General features: G+C 37.5%; 1 protein-coding gene across 4 annotated transcripts in view; it reads left to right on the top strand.

Annotated features, from left to right (window-relative positions):
* LOC137751904 (NEDD4-binding protein 2-like 2) overlaps positions 1 to 21,807 on the top strand; it is a 73,631-nt gene extending 51,824 nt beyond the window's left edge. For 2 of the 4 annotated variants that reach the window (XM_068526562.1, XM_068526560.1), the window contains 4 exons: positions 13,728 to 15,487; positions 17,924 to 18,009; positions 19,321 to 19,366; positions 21,627 to 21,807. In XM_068526562.1, coding sequence (XP_068382663.1) covers positions 13,728 to 15,487; positions 17,924 to 18,009; positions 19,321 to 19,344 — 1,870 coding nt within the window. In that variant the 3' untranslated portion in view covers positions 19,345 to 19,366; positions 21,627 to 21,807. Of the gene's footprint in view, positions 1 to 13,727; positions 15,488 to 16,564; positions 16,629 to 17,923; positions 18,010 to 19,320; positions 19,367 to 21,626 lie in introns of those variants that run through there. The other 2 variants (XM_068526561.1, XM_068526563.1) reach the window with 2 other exon arrangements.
* Positions 21,808 to 25,133: the final 3,326 nt, after the last annotated feature.

Genomic DNA, 25,133 nt, shown 5'->3' with positions numbered 1-25,133 from the left:
TTGTTTCATATACTTTGATGGTCTGATATTAGGTGCATGTTTATATATTTGTTATTAGGTGCATGTTTATATATTTGTTATGTCTTACTGCTACATTGAACCTTTTATTAATATATAATGTCCTTTTTTCTCTTGTAACTTTTTTTGATTTAACGTCTATTTTGTCTGATATTAGTATAGGTAACCCTACTCTATTTTGGTTACTATGTACATGGAATATCTTTTTCTGTCTTTTCATTTTCAATCTATTTCTGTCTTTGAAGCTAAAGTGAGTCACTTGTAGACAGTATAGTTAGGTCATATGTCTTTCCCATTCTGACAATATCTGTCTTTTGATTGAAGAGTTTAATCCATTTACTTTTTCTTTTTTTAAGATTTTTTTTGATGTGGGTCATTTTTAAAAAAAATATTTATTTATTATTTATTTATTTATTTTGGCTGCACTGGGTCTTAGTTGCGGCACGCGGGATCTTCGTTGTGGCATGCAGACTTCTTAGTTGCACATGCGGGCTTAAGTTGTGTCGTGCGGGCTTCTTAGTTGCGGTGTGTGAACTCTTAGTTGTGGCATGAGGACTCTTAGTTGCGGCATGCATGCAGGATATAGTTCCCTGACCAGGGATCAAACCCAGGCTTCCTGCATTGGGAGTGCAGAGTCTTACCCACTGGACCACCAGGGAATTCCCTACATTTAAAGTAATTATTGATAAGGACTTACTTCTGTAGTTTGATATTTGTTTTCTATATGCCTTATTGCTTTTGTCTCTCATTTTCTGTATTACTGTCTCCTTTCGTGTTTAGTTGATTATTTGTAGGGAAATGTTTAAGTTCCTTTCTCATTTCCTTTTGTGTATATTCTATAGCTATTTTCTTTGAGGTTATCATGTGGATTACATTTAACCTCAAAAGTTTTAACACTGCAGTTTGAAATTACACCAGTTTAACTTCAGTAACATACAAGAACTCTGTTCCTTTATATCTCTGTCCCCACGCCTTCTGGATGTTGATGTCACAGAATTATATCTTTATACACTGTGTGCCCGAAAGCAAACAGATAATTCTTTTAAATGCATTAGTTTCTTATGTAGAAAACAAAATTCAAAGTTACAAACTATATTTACAGTAACACTAGCTTGCAAACAAATATTTTTTAAATGTATTTGTCTCTTAAATTATGTAGAAAACAAAAAGAGTTACACACTATTATGACAGGTGTACTAGCTTTTATAATAACCCACGTATTTATTTATTTACTTTTAAATTTTTAAAATTAATTAATTTATTTTTGCCTGCGTTGGGTCTTTGTTGCTGCGTGCGTGCTTTCTCTAGTTGCAGTGAGCGCAGTCTACTCTTCGTTGTGGTGCATGGACTTCTCCTTGCGGTGGCTTCTCTTGTTGGGGAGCACAGGCTCTAGGCGCACGGGCTTCAGTAGTTGTGGTGCGTGGGCTCAGTAGTTGTGGCTTGCGGGCTGTAGAGCGCAGGCTCAGTAGTTGTGGTGCATGGACTTAGTTGCTCCGCGGCATGTGGGATCGTCCCGGACCAGGGCTCGAACCTGTGTCCCCTGCATTGGCAGGTGGATTCTTAACCACTGTGCCACCAGGGAAGTCCCTCCCACATATTTTTTGGTACCTTTATTGAGATCCTTATTTCTTCATATAGCCTCAAGTTATTGTCCAGTATCCTTTCATTTCACCTCACTGTACTCCCTTGAGTATTTCTCACAGGGAAGGTATAGTGGTAACATACTCTGCTTTTGTTTATCTGGGAATGTCTTAATTTCTCCCTGATGTCTGAAGGATAGTTTTACCTAATATAGGATTCTTGGTTGACAGTTTTTTTTTTTCTTTTAGCACTTTGAATATATCAGCGCACTGCCTTCTGGCCTGTTAAATTTCTGATGAGAAATTTGCTTATCTTATTGAGGATTCCTTGTACATGACAAGTTGCTTCATGTACAATAGATTCCTTCCAGATTCTTTCTTTGTTTTTTTGACTTTTGAAAGTTTGACTGTAATGTGTCTTTGTGTGGGTCTCTTTGAGTTCATCTTGCTTGGAGTTCATTGAACTTCTCAGATGTTTATATTTATGTTTTTCATCAAATTTGGGAAGTTTTCTGCCATTATTCAAATATTCTCTCTGCCCCTTTCTTTCTCTTCTTATGGGACTCCCACAGTATGCATGTTGATCTGGTTGATGGTGCCCCACAAATCCCTTAGGTTCTGCTAACTTTTCTTCAGTCTTTTTTCTTTCTGTTTTCAGACTTGATAATTTATACTGCCCTATACCTTCATGTTTGCTGGCTCTTTTATCTGCCTACTGAAATCTACCTTTGAATCCCTATAGTGAATTTTTCCTTCCAGTTAACTTACTTTTCAGCTTTGTAATTTTTTGTTTCTTTTAGGTTTTCTATCTCTTTGTTGTTATTTCCATTTTGTTCATACATTATTTTCTTGGCATTTTCCACCTTACTTTAATTCTTTGAGCATCTCTAAGACAGTTGTTTTCAAGACTGTCTAGTAGATCTGCCATTAGTTCTTTCTTAGGACGATCTCTGTTTTTTTTTTTCCTTTGAATTGACCATACCTTCCTGTTTCTTTGTATGCCTTCTGAGTTTTTGTTGAAAACTGTACATTTGAATCTAATAATGTGGTAACTCTGGAAATCAGATTTTTTTCCCCTTTCACTAGAGTTTGCTGGTTTTTGTTATTGTTTTGTCTTTCTTTTTGTGTTTACTTTTTATTTTAGTCTCAGATCAGTCTAAGGTGTAAATTTAAGGTCTTCTCAGGTCTTTTCTGAGCCTGCACTTTTCGCTGGACATGTGTGGTCACTTTCTAATTTCCCTATATGCAGTTGCTTTTGAATGTGCTAGTCTTTAATGTCTGGCTCCCAAAAAAAAAAAAAAAAAAACGGGAGAGAAAGAAAATGAGGGAGGGGGAAAAGAGGGTGTCAGCCCTTTAACTCTCCTGGAAGTCACTTCAGCCAGCGGGAAGGTGGCTTGCAACAATGGGGGCACATGCAACAACAATGGCCACCCTCTTGTTTGTCTGCACTTCTGTGCTTAGAATCAGCAATTAGTGATCAGGGCACAAATCCCCTATATTTGGAGGACAAGATCCTTTTTGTTCACCTTGGCTTCTGCAAACAGTATGCAAGCTGCTTCTGGAACACGTACACAGCTGCTTGCCATGGGTCCGGGGAAGGTGGGTGTGGGCAGCTGGTACTGAACTAAGAGCCGATATTGACTGAAATTAATCACAGTTTACTCTGCAAGGTTTCACCCTGGAAATTTCAAGCTTTCAGTAGACTCTAAAGTTCCAAAATATTTATTTATATCAGACTGATACTGCCAGTGCAGTAGTTATCTAGTGGGGAGACAGATTCCTGTTGCTTCCTACTCTGCCCGCTTCCCAGAATCCACTCCTATTTTGGTGTCTTTTGACACACAAAAGTTCTTAATTTTAATGTAAAAAAATGTACCGGTCTTCTCCATTAATGTCTTTAAAAAACCTTATTTGAGAAATCCTTTCCTAAGGATGGGAATAAAACATATTTTTAATGTTTTCTTCTAAAATTTTTATCAATAGGTTTTTTTTTTTTACATGTGTAATACTCTAATCCTTTTTGAGTTTTATTTTCATATACTGTGATATATTAACTCAATTTCAATATTTTTTCTATGGGTAACTTATTGTAACAGCACCATTTATTAGTCTTTTCTCCACTTATCTGCATTTTCTTCTCTTCATAAATCAAATTTCTATATATACATGGGTCTATTTCTGGAAACTATTTCATTCCATTTTTAAAATTTATTTATCCATCTTCTAATACCACATTGTTGTAATGACTTTTGCTGTGAAAGTCTTATATCTAGGAACATGAGTTACCTCAATCTTAATCTCTTTTCTGTTCTCTTTGTCCATTTCTCTGTTCCTGATTCACTTTCACGCTGTTTTAATAATTAAAGCTTTATAATAAGGCTTGATATCTTTCAGGGAAAGCTTAGTGGTCAGATGATGATTTAACAAGGTTGAAAAACCCTCCATCTTTGTTGATAGACTCTGTGTATGTTGGGCACACCTTCCACACTAAGACCATTAACAACTCTGCCTTAGTCTTCACTTCCTGCTTGCACAGAATCTGAGGTCAGCCAGAGTTGAGAGATTAGGGCTTTTTCAGGTCTTTTCTGAGCATATACCCAGCCCTGGTCATGAACATAACCTTCCAATTTCCTAGGAATTTCTGAGAACTTTTTAAAACCCTTATTCCCTGAAGTGTCTCACTTCCCAGGCTTTCCTCTCAAGCTTTTTGGCTTATCTCTTGTTTATACCAACTGTTATTCCTTGCCCCTGGTCGCAGCAACTAGTGCATTTGCCTTCAGAGGTGTTCAGTAGATGCTTCCTGGGAAGCCACCTCATTCCTAAGAGAGTTCTGAGTTAGCCAAAGTAAAGGCAAGTCCTTTGAGCTGAGGGTGCCACCAAACAAGTCAATACAAACAACCACAATTCTTTGAGAATAAGGTCAGCTCTACTTTTTCTGGTACTAGAGACGTGTGCTGCGAACGCCGACTGTTGTCTTCAGAATCTCTGCTGATCTGGAGGGCAGTAGATGGGACCAGAGTAAGTAAAAAAGCATCCACAAAGCTCTCTTACTGAGACTCAGCTGTTTTTTTCTTTGATTCAGCTTTTTCCTGGTTGCTATAAGTCCTCGATTAGTTTCCAGATTTCCAATAAATTTGATTCTGACAGTCCTTGCCAGTTTATTCAGTGCTTTTGTGGAAGGATAGGATCTTGGAATTTGTTACTCCATCATTTTTGCTGGCATCGCTCATGCATTTGACTTTTTAATATTAATTTTGTATCCTGCAACCTTGAAAGATTTCTTATTAATGGTATAAATTTAGCTATGGATTTTGATATTTTTTTATTTATTTTTAAACAGTCGGATAGAATTTATTTATTTATTTATTTTCGGCCACGTTGGATCTTCGTTGCTGTGCACAGGCCCTCTCTACCTGCAGCAAGCGGGGGGCCACTCTCCGCTGCGGTGCACGGGCCTCTCACTGCAGTGGCCTCTCCCGTTGCGGAGCACGGGCCCCAGGCGCGCTGGCTTCAGCAGTTGTGGCTTGCGGGCCTCAGCAGCCGTCGCTCGCAGACTACAGAGCACAGGCTCAGCAGTTGTGGCGCACAAGCCCAGCTGCTCCACGGCATGTGGGATCCTCCCGGCCCAGGGCTTGAACCTGTGTCCCCTGCACCGGCAGGCGGATTCTCAACCACTGCACCATCAGGGAAGCCCTAGCTATGGATTTTTAAAGTTGTTTATGCAATTATGTATAGACGATTATGTCATCTCCAAGGATAAAAGTTTTGTTTCTTTAAATTTGTAAATCTCTTCATTATTTTACTTGTTTAACTATTTTGCCTAGGATCTCTCATATAATGTTGAATGGAAATGGTAATAATAGGCATCCTTGTATTTCTCCATTAGAAATGATGTTTACAATAGGATCATAGTGACTAGTATTTTTTATTTTATATTGGAGTATAGTTGATTAACAGTATTGTGTTAGTTTCAGGTGTACAGCAAAGTGATTCAGTTATACATATACATGTATCTATTCTTTTCCAAATTCTTTTCCCATTTAGGTTATTACAGAATAGTGAGCAGAGTTCCATGTGCTATACAGTAGGTCCTTGTTAGTTATCTTTTTCTGTTTTTCTTTTTTTCTTTTTTTAATTTTTTAATTTTTGGCTGCGTTGGGTCTTTGTTGCTGCACACGGGCTTTTTTCTCTAGTTGTGGAGAGCGGGGGCTACTCTTTGCCGAGGTACGCAGGCTTCTCATTGCGGCAGCTTCTCTTGTTGTGGAGTACGGGCTCTCGGTGTGCGGGCTTCAGTAGTTGTGGCACTCGGGCTCAGTAGTTGTGGCTTGCAGGCTCTAGAGTGCAGGCTCAGTAGTTGTGGCACACGGGCTTAGTTACTCCGTGGCATGTGGGATCTTCCCGGACCAGGGCTCGAACCCGTGTCCTCTGCATTGGCAGGCGGATTCTTAACCACTGCGCCACCAGGGAAGCCCCTAGTTATCTATTTTATTTTATTTTTATTTTCATTGGAGTATAGTTGATTTACAATGTTGTGTTAGTTTCAGGTGTACAGCAAAGTGAGTCAGGTATACATATACATATATTCATTCCTTTTTAGAGTCTTTTCTCATATAGGTTATCACAGAATATTGAGTAGAGTTCCTTGTTCTATATAGTAGGTCCTTGTTGGCTCTCTGTCTTCATAGTGACTAGTATTAATTAAAGAAGTTCCCATCTGTTCCTAGTTAACTAAAAGTTGTGTGTGTTATTTTAAGATATGGTCAGAGAATATGGTGTGTACATTAGTAATTCTTTGAAATATGTGGAGGCTAGCCTCATGATCTAGTTAATTTCTGTAAATATTCCATATGGGCTTCAAAAGAATGTATTTTCTCCAGTTTTTGGATGTAGTATTCCATATTTGTTCATTATATCTATTAATTGTGCTCTTTATAACATCGCTATTCTTGTTCTTTTTTTTTTTTTTTTTGGATCAGCTCGTTTTATCAATTACTGAGAAAAGTGTTTTAATCTCTGATAAAGATGGTGGATTTGTCAGTTTGTCTCTATATGACCGATTTTAAAGAAAGTATTTCTCTAATTCTAATCATTTGCAATTATATTAAGTAAATCATGTTTTGAGAATTTTTCAGCTCTTCTATTCAGCTGCTCTTTTTGCATAAGTCATACTAGCCATTGCCACATTCTAAGCTTGAATTGCATCCTGGGAGTCTCAGTGATATACATATGAGGTTATTTTTGTTGTTGTTAACATATAGGAAAAATAACAGTTACATTTATGAAACATCCACCATGTACCAGGCATTGTGCTAGGTGCTTTAGTTACAATAAAAGTCCTTTTATCACATGATTGGGACAGGCGGCAGGTTAGTTCATTGGAAGAAGTTGATGAAAATGAGGAATCATTAAGAAATGACACATACTTTAAACATTTTATACATAAAATTCACGCTTATATATACATTCATTCACCAATCTTTATGTATGATTCTGTTTCATAGAGTTTATCCTTTTGCATGTATAAATCACACCTGTAATGCATTTTCAAGAATTTCTAGTTTCTTTTTCTTTTTTTACAATATATGCTTGTAGCTTTTTTTGTACACAATAGTTTGTACCTCTTAATCCCCTACTCCTATATTGCCACTCCCCCTTCCCTCTCCCTACTGGTAACCTTTAGTTGGTTCTCTGTATCTTGAGTCTGCTTCTTTTTGTTATATTCACTAGTTTGTTTTGTTTTTTAGATTCCACATATAAGTGATATCATACAGTGTATGTCTGACTTATTTCACTTAGCATAATACCCTCCAAATCCATCCATGTTGCTACAAATGGCAAAATTTCATTTTTTTAATGGCTGAGTAGTATTCCATTTTGTGTGTGTGTGTGTGTATGGCACATTTTCTTTATCCATTCGTCTGTTGATGGACATTTAGACTGCTTCCGTATCTTGGCAATTGTAAATAATGCTGCCACAAACATTGGGGTGCATGTATCTTTTCAAATTAGAGTTTTTGTTTTTTTTGGATATATACCCAGGAGTGGAATTGCTGGATAATGTGGTAGTTCTAGTTGTAGTTTTTTGGGAAACCTCCATACTGTTTTCCATGGTGGCTGCACCGATTTGCATTCCCACCAACAGTGTACCGGAATTCCCTTTTTTCCACATTCTTTCCAGCGTTGGTTATTTGTATTCTTTTTGATGGTAGCCATTCTGACAGGTGTGAGGTGATATATCATTGTGGTTTTGATTTGCATTTCCCTGATGATTAGCAATGTTGAGCATCTTTTCAGGTGCCTGTTGGCCATCTGCATGTTCTCTGAAAAAATGTCTATTCAGTTCTTCTGCCCATTTTTAAATCGTGTTGTTTGGGTTTTTTTTTTTCTCTTGATATTGAGTTGTATGAGCTGCTTATATAAGTTGGATATTAACCCCTTATCAGTCATATCATTTGCAAATATTTTCTCCCATTCAGTAGGTTATCTTTTGGCTTTGTCGACAGTTTCCTTTGCTGAGCAAAAGCTTTTAAGTTTAATTAGGTCCCATTTGTTTCTTTTTGCTTTTATTTCCTTTGCTTTAGGAGACAGATCCAAAAACATATTGCTACAATTTATGTCAAAGAGTGTTCTGCCTATGTTTTCCTTTAGGAATTTTATGGTTTCCAGCCTTACATTTAGGTCTTTAATCCATTTGGAATTTATTTTTGTATGTGGTGTTAGGGAGTGTTCTAATTTCATTCTTTTACATGTGGCTGTCTGGTTTTCCCAGCACCACTTATTGAAGAGACTGTTGTTTTTCTCCATTGTATATCCTTGCCTCTTTTGTCATAGATTAATTGACCATACTGTGTAGGTTTAAGGAATTTCTAGTTTCTGTTGATGAAAATTGGAGGGAGAACCCAAAGAAATCTTATAGGGTTTTATGACTTTTAAGTAAACTTTATGGTTATCCTGACTAAACCTAATTTGATAACAATCTTTCAGTACTTTATCTTTATTGAGTCACTTACTTCAATTTAATTTTTATAGAAACTTTCTTGTACTCATATTCTACCGATTGACATAATGTTTAATCAAACTATATAATTATAGTACCATTATGATAAGTATAAACAGACTTGGGAGTAAACTCACCTGACTGCTTGTAAATATGCAGCCCTAAATAATGGGAGCAGAAAGGTGTGGTTGTACTAGAGAACAGCCATCTAGCTGCAAGCATTTTGTATGTCATTGGCATTAGTTATTCTGTTCTACAGAGGCGATGGAAAGAATTTGTCATCGGTTAGGTAGAGGTCATTTAAGGGCATCTATATTAATCTTTACAACTCTGCAAAGAGGTAATGTTATCTCTATTTCAGAAGGGAGACCTGATTTGCCCAAGATCCCACTACTAGCTTATTACTGAACCAAGAGGACCTAGGCCTGGATTATTTCAACCACAGTCATTCCATAAAGCTGTGAGACCTCTCTTTTATAATCTGTGTATTTTAATTGAGTTTTACTTCATGTATTGCCCATGCTTCATGAATTAGTGTATAGGCCTCTGCAATAAGAAATAACGTTTCTGGCTCCCTTAATTATTTTCCTGATGAAGAACATTAAGCAATAACTATATATATATATATATATATATATTTTTTTTTTTTTTTTTTTCTCCATAGCAGTCAATTTTGGCTTTATCTGGATGTTCTCTCACCTTTGTCTTCAGGTCACAATTCACTTGGTCAGGTTAGCTTGTCTCTTAGCAAACACTATCTTTATAATTCTTAAAAAGTACACTCCATCCGAACCCAGGAGCTTGGATTCTAAGCCATTATCTAAAAAGCAAAATCTTATTAATCAGAGATATGTTACCATTCGTTCTTTCCTTATTTCTTCCTTTCTTTTCTAAAGCTACAGCCCATGCGTCCATCTCTTCTGATTTCTTCTCCATGACTAACTTACATTTAGTGATGCTTCTTCTCTTTTAATGGTGCCATTCATCCCTAAGTGAATCAGCATGAGTGAGACATAGGTTTGATGAGCCTTTCACGCTTTATAAATACATAAATACATCTACTGATTAGGCACATCCAATGTATACATTCTCACAGAAGTTATCACCACCATCACTTATCTCCCAGGTGCTACACAAGTCCCTGTTATTGCTTTGTTTTTTTCTTTCCAGAAGTCGTGTTCCAAGTACTAGAACAAGTGTGGTCACTATATAGAGCTTCCATGGTGCAGAACTAGAACAAGTCTCTGACACACTTCCTTATAAAGTTAGTCTTCGGATTTTCATACTTCTTGGCATTGTATTGTATTTTTAATTGAAATTCCAAGCCTTAAGACTCCTTTGATGAACTCTTTTAGCAAACTGCCTTAATAAATTGCCTGATCTCCTAGATTCTAATAGTTTATTTTTTAAGCCACCTCATTCTTTCATGATCCATGTTAAATTCTCTGCAGGCATCATGAGTTTTCATCATTGGCAGGTCTTTTCTCAAAGTAGCTATCAGATTGTAATCCATTTAAAAAACATAGGAACCCTTGAGGAGTATTAGAGAAGCCCTCATCTTTTCTACTTTCTAAATTCTGCTATAGGGACAGATTAATTTATTGGTTAAGACTCTGAGCTGAACTTTGAGGTAATTGATTTAGCAACACTCTCTCCAGACCCCTACCTTGTACAGGCTTCTGTGTATCAGCAAATGGCTACTTCATCCCTCCGATTGTTCAGGCCAAAATCTTTGCACTCATGCTTGATTATTATCTTTTTCTCATACTCTGACCAATTTGTTTTCAATTCCTGCTTGTCTTTCCTTCAAAATATATCCAGAATGTGATCACTCTTCACTACCTCTACCCCTTGACAAATGAGTTAACTCTGGGAGGAGCCCCTTGTGTCCATCGGCCTAAGTTATAGGCCACCTACACTGGTCTTCCCATTGCTCATATAAAACCTTGATATAAAGTTCGATTAGGGAGATGAGTCCTGCTCCACACTACCTTCTCTAACTTTCTGGTGTTGTTCCTTGTTTGCTTTCATACAGAGAGAGAGAGAGAACAAGAAAAAAGTCTCAAGACACTATTAGGGTAGTCATAGTAGGAGTCAGGGCCCAAGAGCTGCTTCCCTCAAAAGGACTCAACTCTTGCCAGCATAAACATCTCTGTGTTTATGCACATGTGAGAATTTGAAGATGAGAGGAGGAAGAGAAAGAGAGAAGGGAAGTGTAAAATTCTCCTTTTTAGTTGAGAGGCAATTTTGTATAATGATTAAAGAGTATAGAATCTAAAGCCAGTCAGCCTTGGTCTGAATCCTGCCAGTAGCCATGTGACTCTGGGCAAATTCTTCTTTTTTCTTTTCTTTTTTTCCAGTTTTATTGAGAAATAATTGACATATATCACTGTGTAAATTTAAGCTATACACTATGATGATTTCATTTACATACATTGTGAAATGATTACCACAGTAGGTTTAGTTAACATCCATCAATTCATATAGATACAATAAAAATAAAAGAAAAAAATTTTTCTCCAGTGGTAAGAACTCCTAGGATCTACTCTCTTAACAACTTTCCTAAATATCATACAACAGTGTTAACTATAGTCATGGTGTTATATGCTAAATCCCTAATACTTATTTATCTAATAACTGTAAGTTTGTACCTTTTGACCACATTCCTCCAATTCTCCCTTACCCTGACCCCCGCCTCTGGTAACCACAAATAAAATCTCTTTTTCTATGAGTTTTTTTGTTCATTTTGTTTTAGATTCCAAATATAAGTGAGCTCATACAGTATTTGGCTTTCTCTGTCTGACTGATTTCACTTACCATAATGCCTTAAAGTTTCATCCATGTTGTCACAAATGGTAGAATTTCCTCATTTTATATGGCTGAATAATAGTCCATTGTATATATATACCACAACTTCTTTATCCATTCATCCATGATGGGCACTTGTTTCCATGTTTTGGCTATTGCAAATAATGCTTCTGTGAACATGGGGTACAGATATCTTTTTGAGTTAGTGTTTTTAGTTCCTTTGCATATATCCCCAGAAGTGGAATTGCGAGATGATATGGTGGTTCTATTTTTAATTTTTTGAAGAACCTACATGTTGCTTTATATTGTGGCTGTAGTTGGGAAGATTCTTCAGCTTCTCTTTGTTTCAGTTGCCTTTTTGAGTTGGGGGTAAAACTAGCATTTGCCTTACCACATATGGTTATTGTGAAGATTAGGTAAGTTAGTACATGTAAAGCAATTAAATAATCTTAACATATAGTGAGTGTGCACTAAATAGTTTTTTTTTAAAGCCAATTTTCAAAGTAGCATTGTGAACCTTATAATTCCTGGTGGTATAAGGAGCTATAAACACTTTTGTGATGAACCATATCTAGGAACCCCACTTCCATAGATTAGAGTTCTCCTTCCTTGTGCACTAGAGAGCTGTTTAAAGGGACAGTGACTGCACATTAAGTGCATTCAACTCCACAGAGTCACCAGTCCTGGAGTGAGCCTTAAGTCCTTAGTATTTTACCATTTAGGCCAATAAATAAAGCAACAACAAATTCAACTCATTCTTTTCCTCCTTTCCCTGCAACAGGATGGTTCATGTTTGGGCGAAGACAGTGGAGTTTGTTTTTAGGATGACAGACTAGTTTGCAGTATGCATTTTATAACTGTGACTGCACCTTAGACTTCAACTAGACCTTTCATTGGAGTCAGATAGAACTGACCATGAAGGAGAGTTACTGCCAAAGTTGACATTCTTTACTCGATATCCTTTTTATAGATACCATCTTAACTGCTTCTCAGTAATTTACTCTTCCTTAATGTTCTTTTTTAAAAATTTTTTAAATTTAATTTTTAATTGAAGTGTAGTTGATTTACAACCTTAATGTTCTTTCTAAACCAACATCCAGGAATATATAAACAAGGGCAGCAGCAATTAGTTGACAAAGACCAAGGTATTCAGGGGTCCTGACTATTGAAAATTGCCCAGCAGCATGGGATGGAATAAACCAGGCCAGAGGCTGGGGCAGTTTTAATAAGTTCTTTTGTCCAACGCCCAGCCAATTGACCAACTTCTCTTTTCCTCGTTATCTCTCGCTGCTTTGGTGTTTGTTTGTTTGTTTAAGTGTTTATTTTCCTATTCCTCTACACTGGATTTTTTTCCTCAGCTGTATGTATTGTTCTTCCTCTACTACATTTTACTATGTTTCCATCTATACATTGTGGAAGAGAAGATAACTAAACCTTTATATCCTAAACTAGAAAATTTCCTAAATCCTCCTTTTTCTCTCAGGATCAAAGATTGCCTTCAATTAAGGGGCACCGTGAACTTTTAGTGTGCTTGATGAGAGCATTATTGCTCATTTGGGTGGGATAACTTTTCACTGTGGAATTGTTCCTGGCATTGCAGGATGGTTAACACCCCTGGCCTCAGCACCAAGTGCCAGTAAAACATTTCCAGTCATTGAGACCACCAGAAATGCCTTCACACATTTCCACACACCCCACAAAGTAGTGGTGGAGCCTCTGGTGTAGAACCACTGCTCACTAGGCAGTTAGAAGCATGTCATCCCAATACTGAACTTGGCTGCTCATTAGTTTGATGGAGCAACTTAATTGCCAAAGTTTTTACGTCTAGAGAAAATCTAGCTATTTGAGCCATTAAAGCGGTGCCATTTACACTATACCCGTCACTTTTCACTTTTCACTTTTCAAAATTCAAGATGTTGGGATAACCAAGTTGTTTATTGGTAGTATGTGTATATATATAAAGTATCTTAAGGAAAATATTAGGCTTTCATAAAGTTATTGGTTTATGAAATGAGTATGTGAAAATGAGTTGTAACTTTCTCAAAGTGTATTCACTTTTATCGGGTTGGCCAAAAAGTTCGTTTGGGTTTTTCTGTGTTATGGAAAACCTGAAAAAAAACTTTCTGGCCAACCCAATCATTTAGAGGATTAAAGTATATCTCTTAAAAAAAAAGGTGATTTTTAAAATATAGTACAAAGTGGACACACACTTTAGAGTCTCTTGTACTAATGATTTGTATATCTGCACGTTGAGTATAATGTTTTAGTTTATAATGTTATATAAGTAATTAAGTTATGAATTTCTTAATTCTTTTATATTTCAGAGAAAGAGATTTGAAGAAAACTGGGCACAGGCTCAGCAAAGCCAAGAAGAGAAACAGAAAAAGAAAAAAAAAGCAGAACAGTCATAGTAAAATCATGGAGGAAAACTCATTTGAAACCTTAAGTTATCTTACACCAGAAGATCAGGACCCATCTCAGAGTGAAGAGGAAGACTTAGAAGAGACCAAAAGAGAATCAGAGTGTTCCTTAACTGGTGGTCTGAGAAATGAATTAGGAGATTTTGTGAATGTCCATAAAGATGAGAAACAGGAAAACATAAATTCTGAAAACAGTTTGCCACATGTTATGTCTGTAGTTGAGTTGGACAATACACCAAAGAATTTCCTCCCCAAGGAAGATGATGACTTGTTTCTAAGTTTGTCATTGATGCCAAATGAAAGCTCTGTTTGTTGTTCAACAGTGACTCAAAATCTCTCCTATGTAGCAAGTGATGACTGCCCTGGCACAAAGGTAGAAAAGTATATTGAAAGTAGGGATATCATGGCATTACACATCCAAGACCGATTTGTTGAAACCCCGTGCTCATATATGCAGAAGAAAGAGATGGTAGATAAGAGTCTCCTGAATGAAACAAGTCTATACCATCAATATGGATCCAGAACTTCAGATAAAGTTTTAAGAAAGGAACAAGGAGTAAATACATCTAAAAACAGTTACTGGGCTTTTTTCTCAAATGATTTCTCTGATGAAGAATTACAGTTGGGCTCTGATAGACAACCCTATTTTGGTAGCTGGCCTGAGGGACCTAATAAGTTTATCTGTGAACAGAGACCAAAGAGAGATAGATGGCAAAAACTGGCTCATCCTGACAACAGGGGACAATTGATTAAATTGATCTCTCCTTCTGAAGGAGCATCAGGACCAGGAAACAGTCCTGAAACATTGATAGAAGAGAAGCTATCGATAGAAAATGAAGATTTGTCACCTCCAACTGAGAATATAGTTTCAATCATAGAAACAGAGACAAATATCTTTGGAAGCCACTTCCTTAAACTGGATAGCCTAAAGAATGCCTTACACTCAACAAAGAATAAAAAAAGGAGGCAGAAAAGGATTTTCAGTTTGGCACCAAACTTTAACTTACTGGGACAGAGTCATATCAATGTAAAAGAAATGGGGAAATGTGAATTGTTAACAGAAAGCCATGGAATAAAAATTATTTTGGAAGAAGAAAAAGATGTAATCTCAGAAATAAATAATGAAGAAGAGAATAAGCAAAACATTATGACCTTCAATCATCATCCATCATGGTTTTACTTTGACATTGTCAAAGATTCTCTTCTAAATGTTGGTGGACAATTTTATTCTCATTACCTGCTATTTAATAGACTAAGGCACTCTGTGTATTTTTACAAAAGCCCCATTCCTTCTCTTATGCTACAATATACATCTAGCTTTTGGAAGATATCTTTTACAAGCAAGAAACCATTTTTGACTTTCAACTCTCAGAGGAGAGTAGATGATAAACTAAATGATGTAAGGTTCACTTCTTCAGAAATTTTAAGTAGCCCACCTGATACTTTGTACTCTTTTAGGGTCACTTCTGATCTTCACTTTTTAAATGAAAGTTTTGGTGAAAAGCTAGAGACATGGGAAGAACCTAAACCATTACAGTTCTCACAAACAGAGGATAACCAAGATTTAACAAGCACTGACTACTTTGATTCCCTTAAGCTACCGTTATCACAAGAGTTTGCCTTTCAACTAGTAAAGCTTTTTGGATCTCCTGGAGTTCCAGTGGGTAAATTGAGTTTATTTGCTACAAATAAAAAGTCCAATTTAACATATGCGAGTAATTTTTGCGGTGTTTCTACCTCATGTTAGTGATTTCATGCAGTTAATTGATGTTGCGATACTTTTCAGCGGTGGAAGTGGAGGACACGTAGCAAACGGTGCTCGGTGGAGTCATGCCCCACCCCCCCACCTCCACAGCCAGTCGTCTGAAATGTCTTTGAGCATGTTGAATATTTGGACTCTCAGTTTCAACCGACAGTGGGAAGAATGAAGAATGAGACAGGCAAACAGTGATTATGTAACAAATAGAGATGGACTGCTTTCTTTAAGAAAAATCTTTCTGCTTTCTACATTTCCCTTGTTTGGCGCATGGCCCTTTCCTTTTTCATTCACATTATAGCTCATAGATATGAGAATAGTAAAAGGGGGACAGTGAAGATTAAGTGATGAAAAAAATATAAGAACTGTCTGAGAAGGGTACTGAAAAGGTTAGTAAGGAGTCTGACTGGTTGCCTTGAGAAGTTCCTTTGGGCTCTTAAGATTGTTGTTTTTGGAAGTGAAAAATCTACCTGTGAATTAAAAAAAGTGAAAATATGATTTTTTAATATTGTAAGTAAAATTCTAAGTAAATTTCTGCTAAATAGTATGCCTATGCAAGATGCTAAATATCTTAAAGAGGAAATGAGGCACATATCCCAACTTTTCCTTTTCTGTAAGTCAATTGCACGTGTTAATGATTTCATGCAATTGCATGTTTCCCCTTCCTTGGGGACAGAAGCTGTAAGAGCCAAGAAGTAAAGCTCCAATCCCTGCATCCTGTATCTTCCTGATATTCTTTTTCTTCTGTACTTACCAGGGAGCCTGGGGTTCTCTAACAGCTTGATTTCCAATGTTTTTTACTTTGCTCCTAAACTTCTGCTGTTCTGGACAAACTTGGTCCACTCAGCTCAGACCCAAGATTAGCTAAGTCTCAGAGTCAGAGGAGTTACAACTATCAACCTGTTCTGGCATCATGTTTATCATTTTTGCAAACTTTGTGAATAATCACATCGTAACTGTTTGCTGCAATTTTCTATCCTCCTAGATGCACCAAAGAAACATACCAATTTTAAAAATTAAACTGCATTTGCTTTGGAGAATTTAAAAAGGTAATGGAAGTCATTTTAAGTCAGGAATCTTAGTCCAGAGTCCATATTCTGAAGTCATATGCAAAATTCTTTGTGGCATTTTGTGCCATTTTTCTGGGAGAAAGTCCATAGATTTTAACAGCTTCTCAGGGACGTCCATGACCCCAAAATATTAACAATCACTGCCTTAGATGGCACCAGAAAGCATGAAAGCACTAGTGGGAAAAGGTTCTAAACCTCCTCCCTTGAATGCACAATACTATCATAATCAACAATAATGATCCAGCATCCATTAATTAAGCTTTGGAAAGCTTTTTAGAGGAAATAGACCTCATTCATCAAGTAGCTTACCTTCTAAATGGGGAGACAAGACTAACACAAAACAAAATTATTGCGCAGAGAAAATATAAATGAGAAGCTTATGAATATTTTATGAGTGAGGTTAGCTGTGCTAAAGGGATTGTTGAAGAGAATATGGGGTTATGGTTTTGCCTGGGATGGCTCCAAATGGAAGTGAATTATAAGCAGTGCTTATACAAATATGACTTAAAAACAGAGGGAAAGAATTTTACATTTGGAAATGGTGTATGCTTAAAAAAGGAAAGGAGAAAACTGGAAGTGGAGGCTGTAAACTAATTTGTTTACCTAGGTTGGACATGCAAAGCTCTGGTGTATCTATGACCTTGTAAATAAGACAGAGAACTCAAATGAATTCTAGTATTAGGAGCTCTGCAGACACAGTGGGATTATATAGTAGAGTCATACATAGGCCTGAAGAAACCGAACTACCCATGTTGCTAGGGACATGCGAGTATAGGAAAAATATTTTCTATGGTTTGGTATGGCTGATAGGTATAAATCAATGTTTGGACTTGCTTATGAGCATCATAATTGTGAGGACTTTTTCCCCCAGACACTCTTATGTGGAAGGAGCAATTTGCAAGAAAACTAAACTTGCTGTACTTGCAGTGTTTTATACATGTCACAGGAAAGGATGTCTACCTAAGTTTTATGCCCTGTGACAGTACCACTTGAAGCTACTGATGTGTATATATTTGTACTTACATGAGAATATGAACTATGATACATATCATTTTATATATATACATAAGCATTTTTATTGAGTCTGGATAGTGTTTACTAATAGAGATCTGAGACAGACTAACTCCTGCTTTAGCTATCACTGAAATATCTTCAAAACCAGGCTTTTATCATTATGGTGGTCTAGATATCATGTTTGCATATCTTCCTATTTAGGGTAAAAATATGTGTGACATTAGAGATGAAATTTGTTCTCTTTTTTTTTTTTTTCACAGAATGTTTGTTGCCCGACGACTGTGTGGTTCCTCTTGACTGGAAGACACTGAAGATGATCTGTTTGCAGTGGAAGAAGTCAGTAGAGGTATATTTTTATGGCTTTCAAAGCAGACCTTCTCTAACTGGTTTCTTTTTTTAATTGATTTTTAAATTTTTAATACAATTTTTAAAGGTTACTTTCCATTTACAGTTATTACAAAATATTGGCTATATTCCCTGTGTTGTACAATACATTCTTAAGCCTAGCTTATACCCAATAGTTTGTACCTCCCACTTACCCACCCCTATATTACCCCCGCCTCCCATAATCACTAGTTTGTTCCCTATATCTGAGTCTGCTTCTTTTTTGTTTTATTCACTAGTTTGTTATATTTTTTAGATTTCACATATGCAATATCATATAATGTTTGTCTTTCTCTGTCTGACTTATTTCACTTAGCATAATGCCCTCTAACTAGTTTCTTAAAAAAAAAAAAAAAAGAAAACCTGTTCCATCAAATGTAACATGTAGAGCTACATCCATTGTATTAAATTAGAGAAAGAATGTATGTGGATGGGTGGATAATCTATGCATGTTTCTTTCAGTTAGTCCCAAAGAGAAAGTTGCATTTAATTCCCTAACTTTGTTGTAGTGTAGGCTGGTATAAGGGGCAACTGTGGGTGACTGAGGTCCCCGTTTTAGGAGAGTCATTTATTCTTCTTTACATCTTTTTCTCCTGTCCAGCCCTCAATCTTATCTTGTTATAATAAAGTAACAGCTACAAATTAGATTCATATTTACTTGACTTGGAAGCACCTCATTATTGGTATGTTCTGGTGGTCCATGATGGTTCTGACAGGCTGTTAATTTTCCAGGTAGCTGGAGGAGGACTGGTTGGGAAGGTTAGAAAGGTAACAGAAACTCTCGAAAAGCCAGTACTCTGTGTAATGTAATGAGGAGAGGGTGGCTGGTATTCTGTTTACATTAGTTGATAGTGACTTAAATGTGCCCAAAGGCAACGCCAGAGGTACATTTTGAAATAAACAGTAAAATCAAGGTTTAGTGAAACATAGAATTATATAGTTCAGGATAGTAGGTATTTCTTAACTGTTCATATAAACACAGCTGTGGGAAAAGTAGATTTGTTTGTGTGCTCAGGTAGTAAAACCAAATACATTTTTCTACATATTTCTCCTCATTCCCATGGAGACCTTTTTCCTACCTAAACATACATACACACACACACACACACACACACGCACACAGCAATACTTTAAATGTTTAAACTGACATTTATGTTTATTATGTTTTTTTCTCATTTGGGGAGTGTGCCTATGTGAGTTAAATGATGGTGCAAACCTAATACCAATGGCAAATATTAATCATTATTATATGTATTTTAATTATGATTTCTAGAAAAGACAGAAGAAGATTGGTTAAAAAAATGAGGATTCCTTGAACTGTAAGTACAACTTATTCCAGAGACCTCTATATGATCAGGAGGAAATGGATGTTGACATTATTTGGTTGTAATAGCTCATATGTACTACAATTGAAGAGTAAATATAAAAAATGTAGTCTGTTACCATAGCAACTCTGTGTGCTACTGCACATGTGATGTTTTTATTTCCTTTAAATGTAGATCTTTTTATGAAATACAACAAAGCTTGGATTGTTGCTGCCAAATTTATTTTCCAACTTTATTAGTTAGAATATATTTTAGAGCATTCTGTCAACACACAGTTTATGAGGGATTTCCACCCCCTCACCCCTCACCTCCACCCAGATTGATATGTGATGATGGCTGGGAATTAGGGATATAGGTTATATTTAAATATTAAAAGATTCTCTAGGAAAAGAGGTAAAACATGTAGACAAACTCATGTTTTAAACTTGACATCAAGTGACATTAAAATAAACACATGGCACTTTTTTTTCAAATGCCTAAATTATGAAATAAACACAGCTGCTATGATTTCAGTATGTATCTGTCTGCATTTGATAAGAATTGAATGTACTCTGCATTTACCATATGTTTTCTCTTTTCATTTATTTCTAAGAGTGTTCTGTGTTTCCATTTCTCAGCTAACTAGAAATACACATATACCCAGTAAAAATGTTTTTGTTTGTTTTAAACATGGTTCTGCTGAAAGAAGAAGGGGAAGGACTAAAGATCTGGGAGAAGAGTTTAGAGATTTGGAAAATGTGGGATAAATATAGGAGGGGAAGAGGTTAAGAGGCTATGAGGAATTCCAGAGAAAGGAGGTGAAGAAATTCATTCATTTGTTCAACAAATGTCTATCGAGTTGCCTCAGTTCAGACATTGTTCTACACACAGAGGATATAGCAGTGAAAACATTCCTGGCCTCATGGAGTTTATGTGAGGCTTCCCCTCAGTGTGACACCAGTATAAGCAGCATGCAACAAGCATGGGTATGTTTGGCAGTAGCTAATTCCAGAGTGTTTTCTATCTGCTAGTTTTGTGTCAAGGACACTTTATGGACCATACTTTTTTGATTTTTATGTTCATCTTCTACATTCATGCTAAACGAACTGCCCTCTGTGAACCTCACAGAGCAGTCATCCCTAATTATTTGTCCTCTCTTGTTGGGGAATTTTATGAGTGCTGTAGCCATGTACAGGTTTTTTATAATTGTAATGAGAATGGGCCTCCTAGTTTTGTGTTTGGCATAATGATCAGTGGGCATCAAGGGGTAAACAGAAATTTAGAAAGAAGGAAATAGCAGGAGAATGTGGTTGGCTCTGGGAGCCTCAAATCCCTGCCTATTTTAAAATCCTCTTCCTGCTGGTGGCCAGGGTGTTTATATTGCCTCACTTCTTTAAGGACGTAGGGCAGAGTGCTGGAAAGAAGATGGGTTCGCATCTTGAAGCTACTGCTGACTGGCTCTGTGACCTTAAACAAATTACCCTCTCAGAGCCTCAATTTCTTCACCTGTAAAAAAATTACATTTATAATACCAACCTGTCATGGGGATAATAAATGAGGATTAAATGAAATAACTTGTGCAAAGTTCTTAGCATAGTGCCTGAAAAATAATAGGCTCTTAGTTAGGGTTAATTCCCTTCCCCTAAGTACCTTAGTTGGTTACAGCTTTGTCTTTGAAATGCCCCTGGCAGAACAGAAATTGTGTTGTCTAGGACAGGGGTCCCCAACCCCTGGGCCTTGGACCGGTTCAGGTCCGAGGCCTGTTAGAAACTGGGCCGCACAGCAGGAGGTGAGTGGCAGACGAGTGAGTGAAGCTTCTTCTGCACTCCCCATCACTCACATTACCACCTGAACCATCATATATCCGCCCCCCACCCACCACCCGTGTAAAAATTGTCTTCCACGAAACTGGTCCCTGGTGCCAAAAAGGTTGGGGACCACTGATCTAGGAGAGCAACATATCGACTCAATAAACTTATTAACACATTTGCATGAATTAAGTGTATTTATTATTAACTTTATAATGTAAATAGCTGGATCATCAGGGAATGGGACATAGACCAGGTTTTGATTTAGAGACAGGAAGTTGGGCATAATCAGGAGGACAGGCTCTTGAATGAGGCAGGACCAGGCAGAGTGCGGGGCTGTGGGGACAATGTGAAGTTCTAGATGTGAGGGGATGGCATAAATAGGTCAGGAGTTTGGGAAACTGACAGCAAACTCCATTCATGTCACCATTTTGTCTGGACTTGTCTGGGCTTGTGTTTGTTTGTAGTTGAAGTCTCCGTCTTCCTGGTACTGTTGAAGATCCTCATCATCAAGAAAGAGTGCTAAGTGCCAACCTGAAGGATAATTTAGAGCGATACACTCAGTGGATACCGAAATTGGTTTGAATAATCTGTTCAACTGTTCTTAATCAGTTTCCTGATTACTAATAAAAAACTCAACGAAAGAGGTAACAACTTGAACATTTTATTATCTAATTTTGAAGATATTTGCCCTACTTTGTTTCATGAAGAAAATAAGGCACAGAAAACTTGAGTAGCTTATTTTTAAAATTGCATCAGAATAGAAGGATAGGCCCTATATCCAAGTATGGGTCCATGATTCCATTTCTAGAATTCTGAAATCCAAAAAACTCTGAAAACCAAAAGTTGTTTTTATTTTGTTTTGTTTCTTAAATGTTTGGCATGAAAACTAAGTTGACAGCAAGACTTGACCCAAACAGACAGGTTAATTTTACTCCTTATTTATCCCACTTAGTGTGACTCTTCAGACATTTTACTGCAGAAATATTAATGTGTTAAGTTACCAGGGGTGCCCTAGACCCCACTTAGAACTTCCTAAATTCTGAAACATATCTGACCTCAAGGATTTTGGTTAGGGATTGTGGGACTTGCACTATACTACAATAATAATTATGTTTATTATTACTATTATTTTAGTTTAATTGTACTTAACAAACTTCAAATACAAAAATTCGTATTTGAAAAATATAAATTAAGGGGTGATTTCTCATTATTCAACATGTAGGCATTTATGTAATCTCTCTGTTTTCAGAAAGGGAGTGTTGCCTGCCTTATCTTGCCTCTTACTCCTCCTCATCCTGTTTTATCTTCTCCAGAGAATAAACCTCCAGGCTTCTGTAGGGGGTGGGCAGCTGCCTGACTGTGTGGACATTTGTTTCTTAAACAGACTTTCAACTGACCTTCCTGTTTAAAGCCCCACGTCCAGCCCTAAATCTTCCAATTCCTGAAATTTTAGGGGTTATGCAGTGTAAATGGTATTGTTTCTTGGCTTTCTGTAATTCAAGTTTTATTTTTAAATTTTTTTCCAAATTAATTAACACTGGGCCTTTTGCTTTCCAGTTTTTGAAATTTTGTTGCTGTGATCTTCTCTCTTTTCTTACAGTTTATACTTAAAAATAATAATGATTACCCACCCCACCAAAAAACCTTTACATTTTCGTGGGGTTTCAGTGAGGGAGTGGAAGTTAAGTATTTGAGTTCTGTCTGCTTAATCAGGAACTGAGCACTTTATTTAAAATAGCTCAATGTTTTTCCTATGTTCATTCTGTACAGTTTCAGTTTATCTTTCTACTAGACTGTCAGTCTCTTCCAGACAGAGACCGAGGTCTTCAGTGTTTGGTTGAACTCCCTAAGGTCTTGCTCTCTGTGCAGGCTCCTAGAGCCGTTGTGAAACTGGACTTACCTTTGGCCTGGGATGGGATGATTTCAGGGAAGAGCTGATCAGGATTAGGGTTGAAGCAGAGGAGACTCTGGCATCTGGCAAATGTTTGCTTTCTTAGGAGACTTCGACAGCAACAATTATGGATTTCTAATGAATACATTAGAGTCCACACCACCATGGCTGTAAGCAAGGGTAATATCATAAATATTTAACAGTGAGTATGGCAGGGGTGGTGACCAGTTCTGAGACTTCTTTGTACTGTATTGATGCATACCAGCTAACTACCCACCTAGGCTTGTACTTAGGTTCCAGGATGCCCCCAGCTTTCTCCAGCTCCTGCCTTTATTACCTTGCCCTAATTTCCAGAATGGAGCTTTAGAAAAATGGGTTGGGGCTACTTTCCCCACCTCCCAGGCTTCCTCCTCAAAGCTTATACTCCTCAAGTGTCCCTGTGCACAGTGGCAAATACTAGGTGCTGTGGAAATAGAATTATGGCCATCGCCTTTGGGGAGGAGTGTGATGCCAAATAGAGAGAGGGAAGGAATATAGGAGGCAGAGGCAGTGTGAGGTTAGAATGAGCAAAATCAGTCTTATCCAGAGGACATTTCTGCATTAGCAGACTTATCCTAGGCCACCAGAGTCCTGAGCATTTCCCCTGTCAATTCAGCCAAGCAGACATACTCTGCATGACTGCTCTCCCCTTGTCCCCCTTCCCCTAACCTCTTCCAGCTTTCTGCATCCTCCATCGAGCTTCTAGGGGAAGGATAAGGGAAGAGCCAGGAGGGAGCAGTTTTAAGTAGAGAGGCACTACCTCTGAATGGCCAAATAGTGCAGACTGTGGTGGAAGGTGAGAGCTGGAGGTGCTGTAGCAATGAGGGGTCCACCATAGAAACAGCTAAGCAGGCACAGAGGGATGCTTTCCTGTCCTTTCAATTCATGTCACTTATGTAACAAGGTGAATAAGTATGTATATAAGGCATTTTTTTGAGTAAAAAATCAGATAGAAGCTTTTGGTAGGTGAAGAAAGGACATAGGATTAGAGAAAATTGGGAAGCTACTACCTATATATTTTAAATGGTTCTACTGTGTTACAGGGTCTTTGGTTAGCCTGCTCTGGAAACTTCATCTTGGTTTCAGACTTTCTGCCATCTTGGCATCTGCAGGGGAGGAACCCAGGGCTGACTTACAATTGAGCATTCCAAATTGTGGGGTATTTGGAACTGTAGGTTTGAGGGTTAAATTCTTGGTTTCCAGTGGCTCTTCCTGTGCACGCTCTTATTTTTCCACATCTTGTTAAACAGTAATAATTAGAGAAACATTTGAATGTTTCTTCATTTGCCAGAAATTACTCCTAAGATTATTTTCTTTATGTCTACCATGGTAATGGTTTGTAGTGCAGCAACGTGAGATTGTGCTGGTCATCACCTTCTAGAGAAATGGAACAGAACCTTAGAGCTGAAAAGCTGGTTGGCTGAACTGAGGGCATGAAGGAGTGTTGTCACAGGGATCCTCTGACTCGGGGGCAGCCTTCCTCTCTGGAGGCTGCCGCCTATATAGGGCTGGTAAGGATCTGAACGTAGATACTATCTGGGAGCAGGGTGGTTCTCAGATCTGCCAATAAGGTCACTGACTGTTTACATTAGTCCTTAGCTGACGTTATCACTATCTTTTTTCAATCTTAATCTTTAGTAAATCCCAAGCTCAGACTCATCTACTGAGAAAGCAGTTCGGGTCCATATACAACTATTGAGCATCTCTGAATGTCAGACGCTGTGTTAGCTCTTGGGGTGACAAGGGCAACGCTGTCCTTGCCTTTGAACTTACAGTCTAGTGGTAGGAAACAGATACACAAACAGATAGCTTTAAACAGTGTGGTTCTGAGGAATAAATTGGGAAAAACAGGGCTTGTTGACTAGTTAAATCTGGGAGCTAAGAGAAAGGAGAAGTGTCAGGGGTCACCTTCAGATACTGCCAACCATTTTCTCCTCCTTGAACTCTCCCTCCCTGGGGCTCCACACACTATCTTACAGTTCTTTCTCTCTGTACTCTCCTTCAGTAGATCCACTTCAAAGACTGTCCTTAAATGCTGTCC

The sequence above is a fragment of the Eschrichtius robustus genome, chromosome 18 (assembly GCF_028021215.1).
Source record: "Eschrichtius robustus isolate mEscRob2 chromosome 18, mEscRob2.pri, whole genome shotgun sequence".
Taxonomy (NCBI): domain Eukaryota; kingdom Metazoa; phylum Chordata; class Mammalia; order Artiodactyla; family Eschrichtiidae; genus Eschrichtius; species Eschrichtius robustus.
The sequence above is the reverse complement of the archived record's forward strand: the minus strand, read 5'-3'. Positions and strand labels throughout refer to the sequence as shown.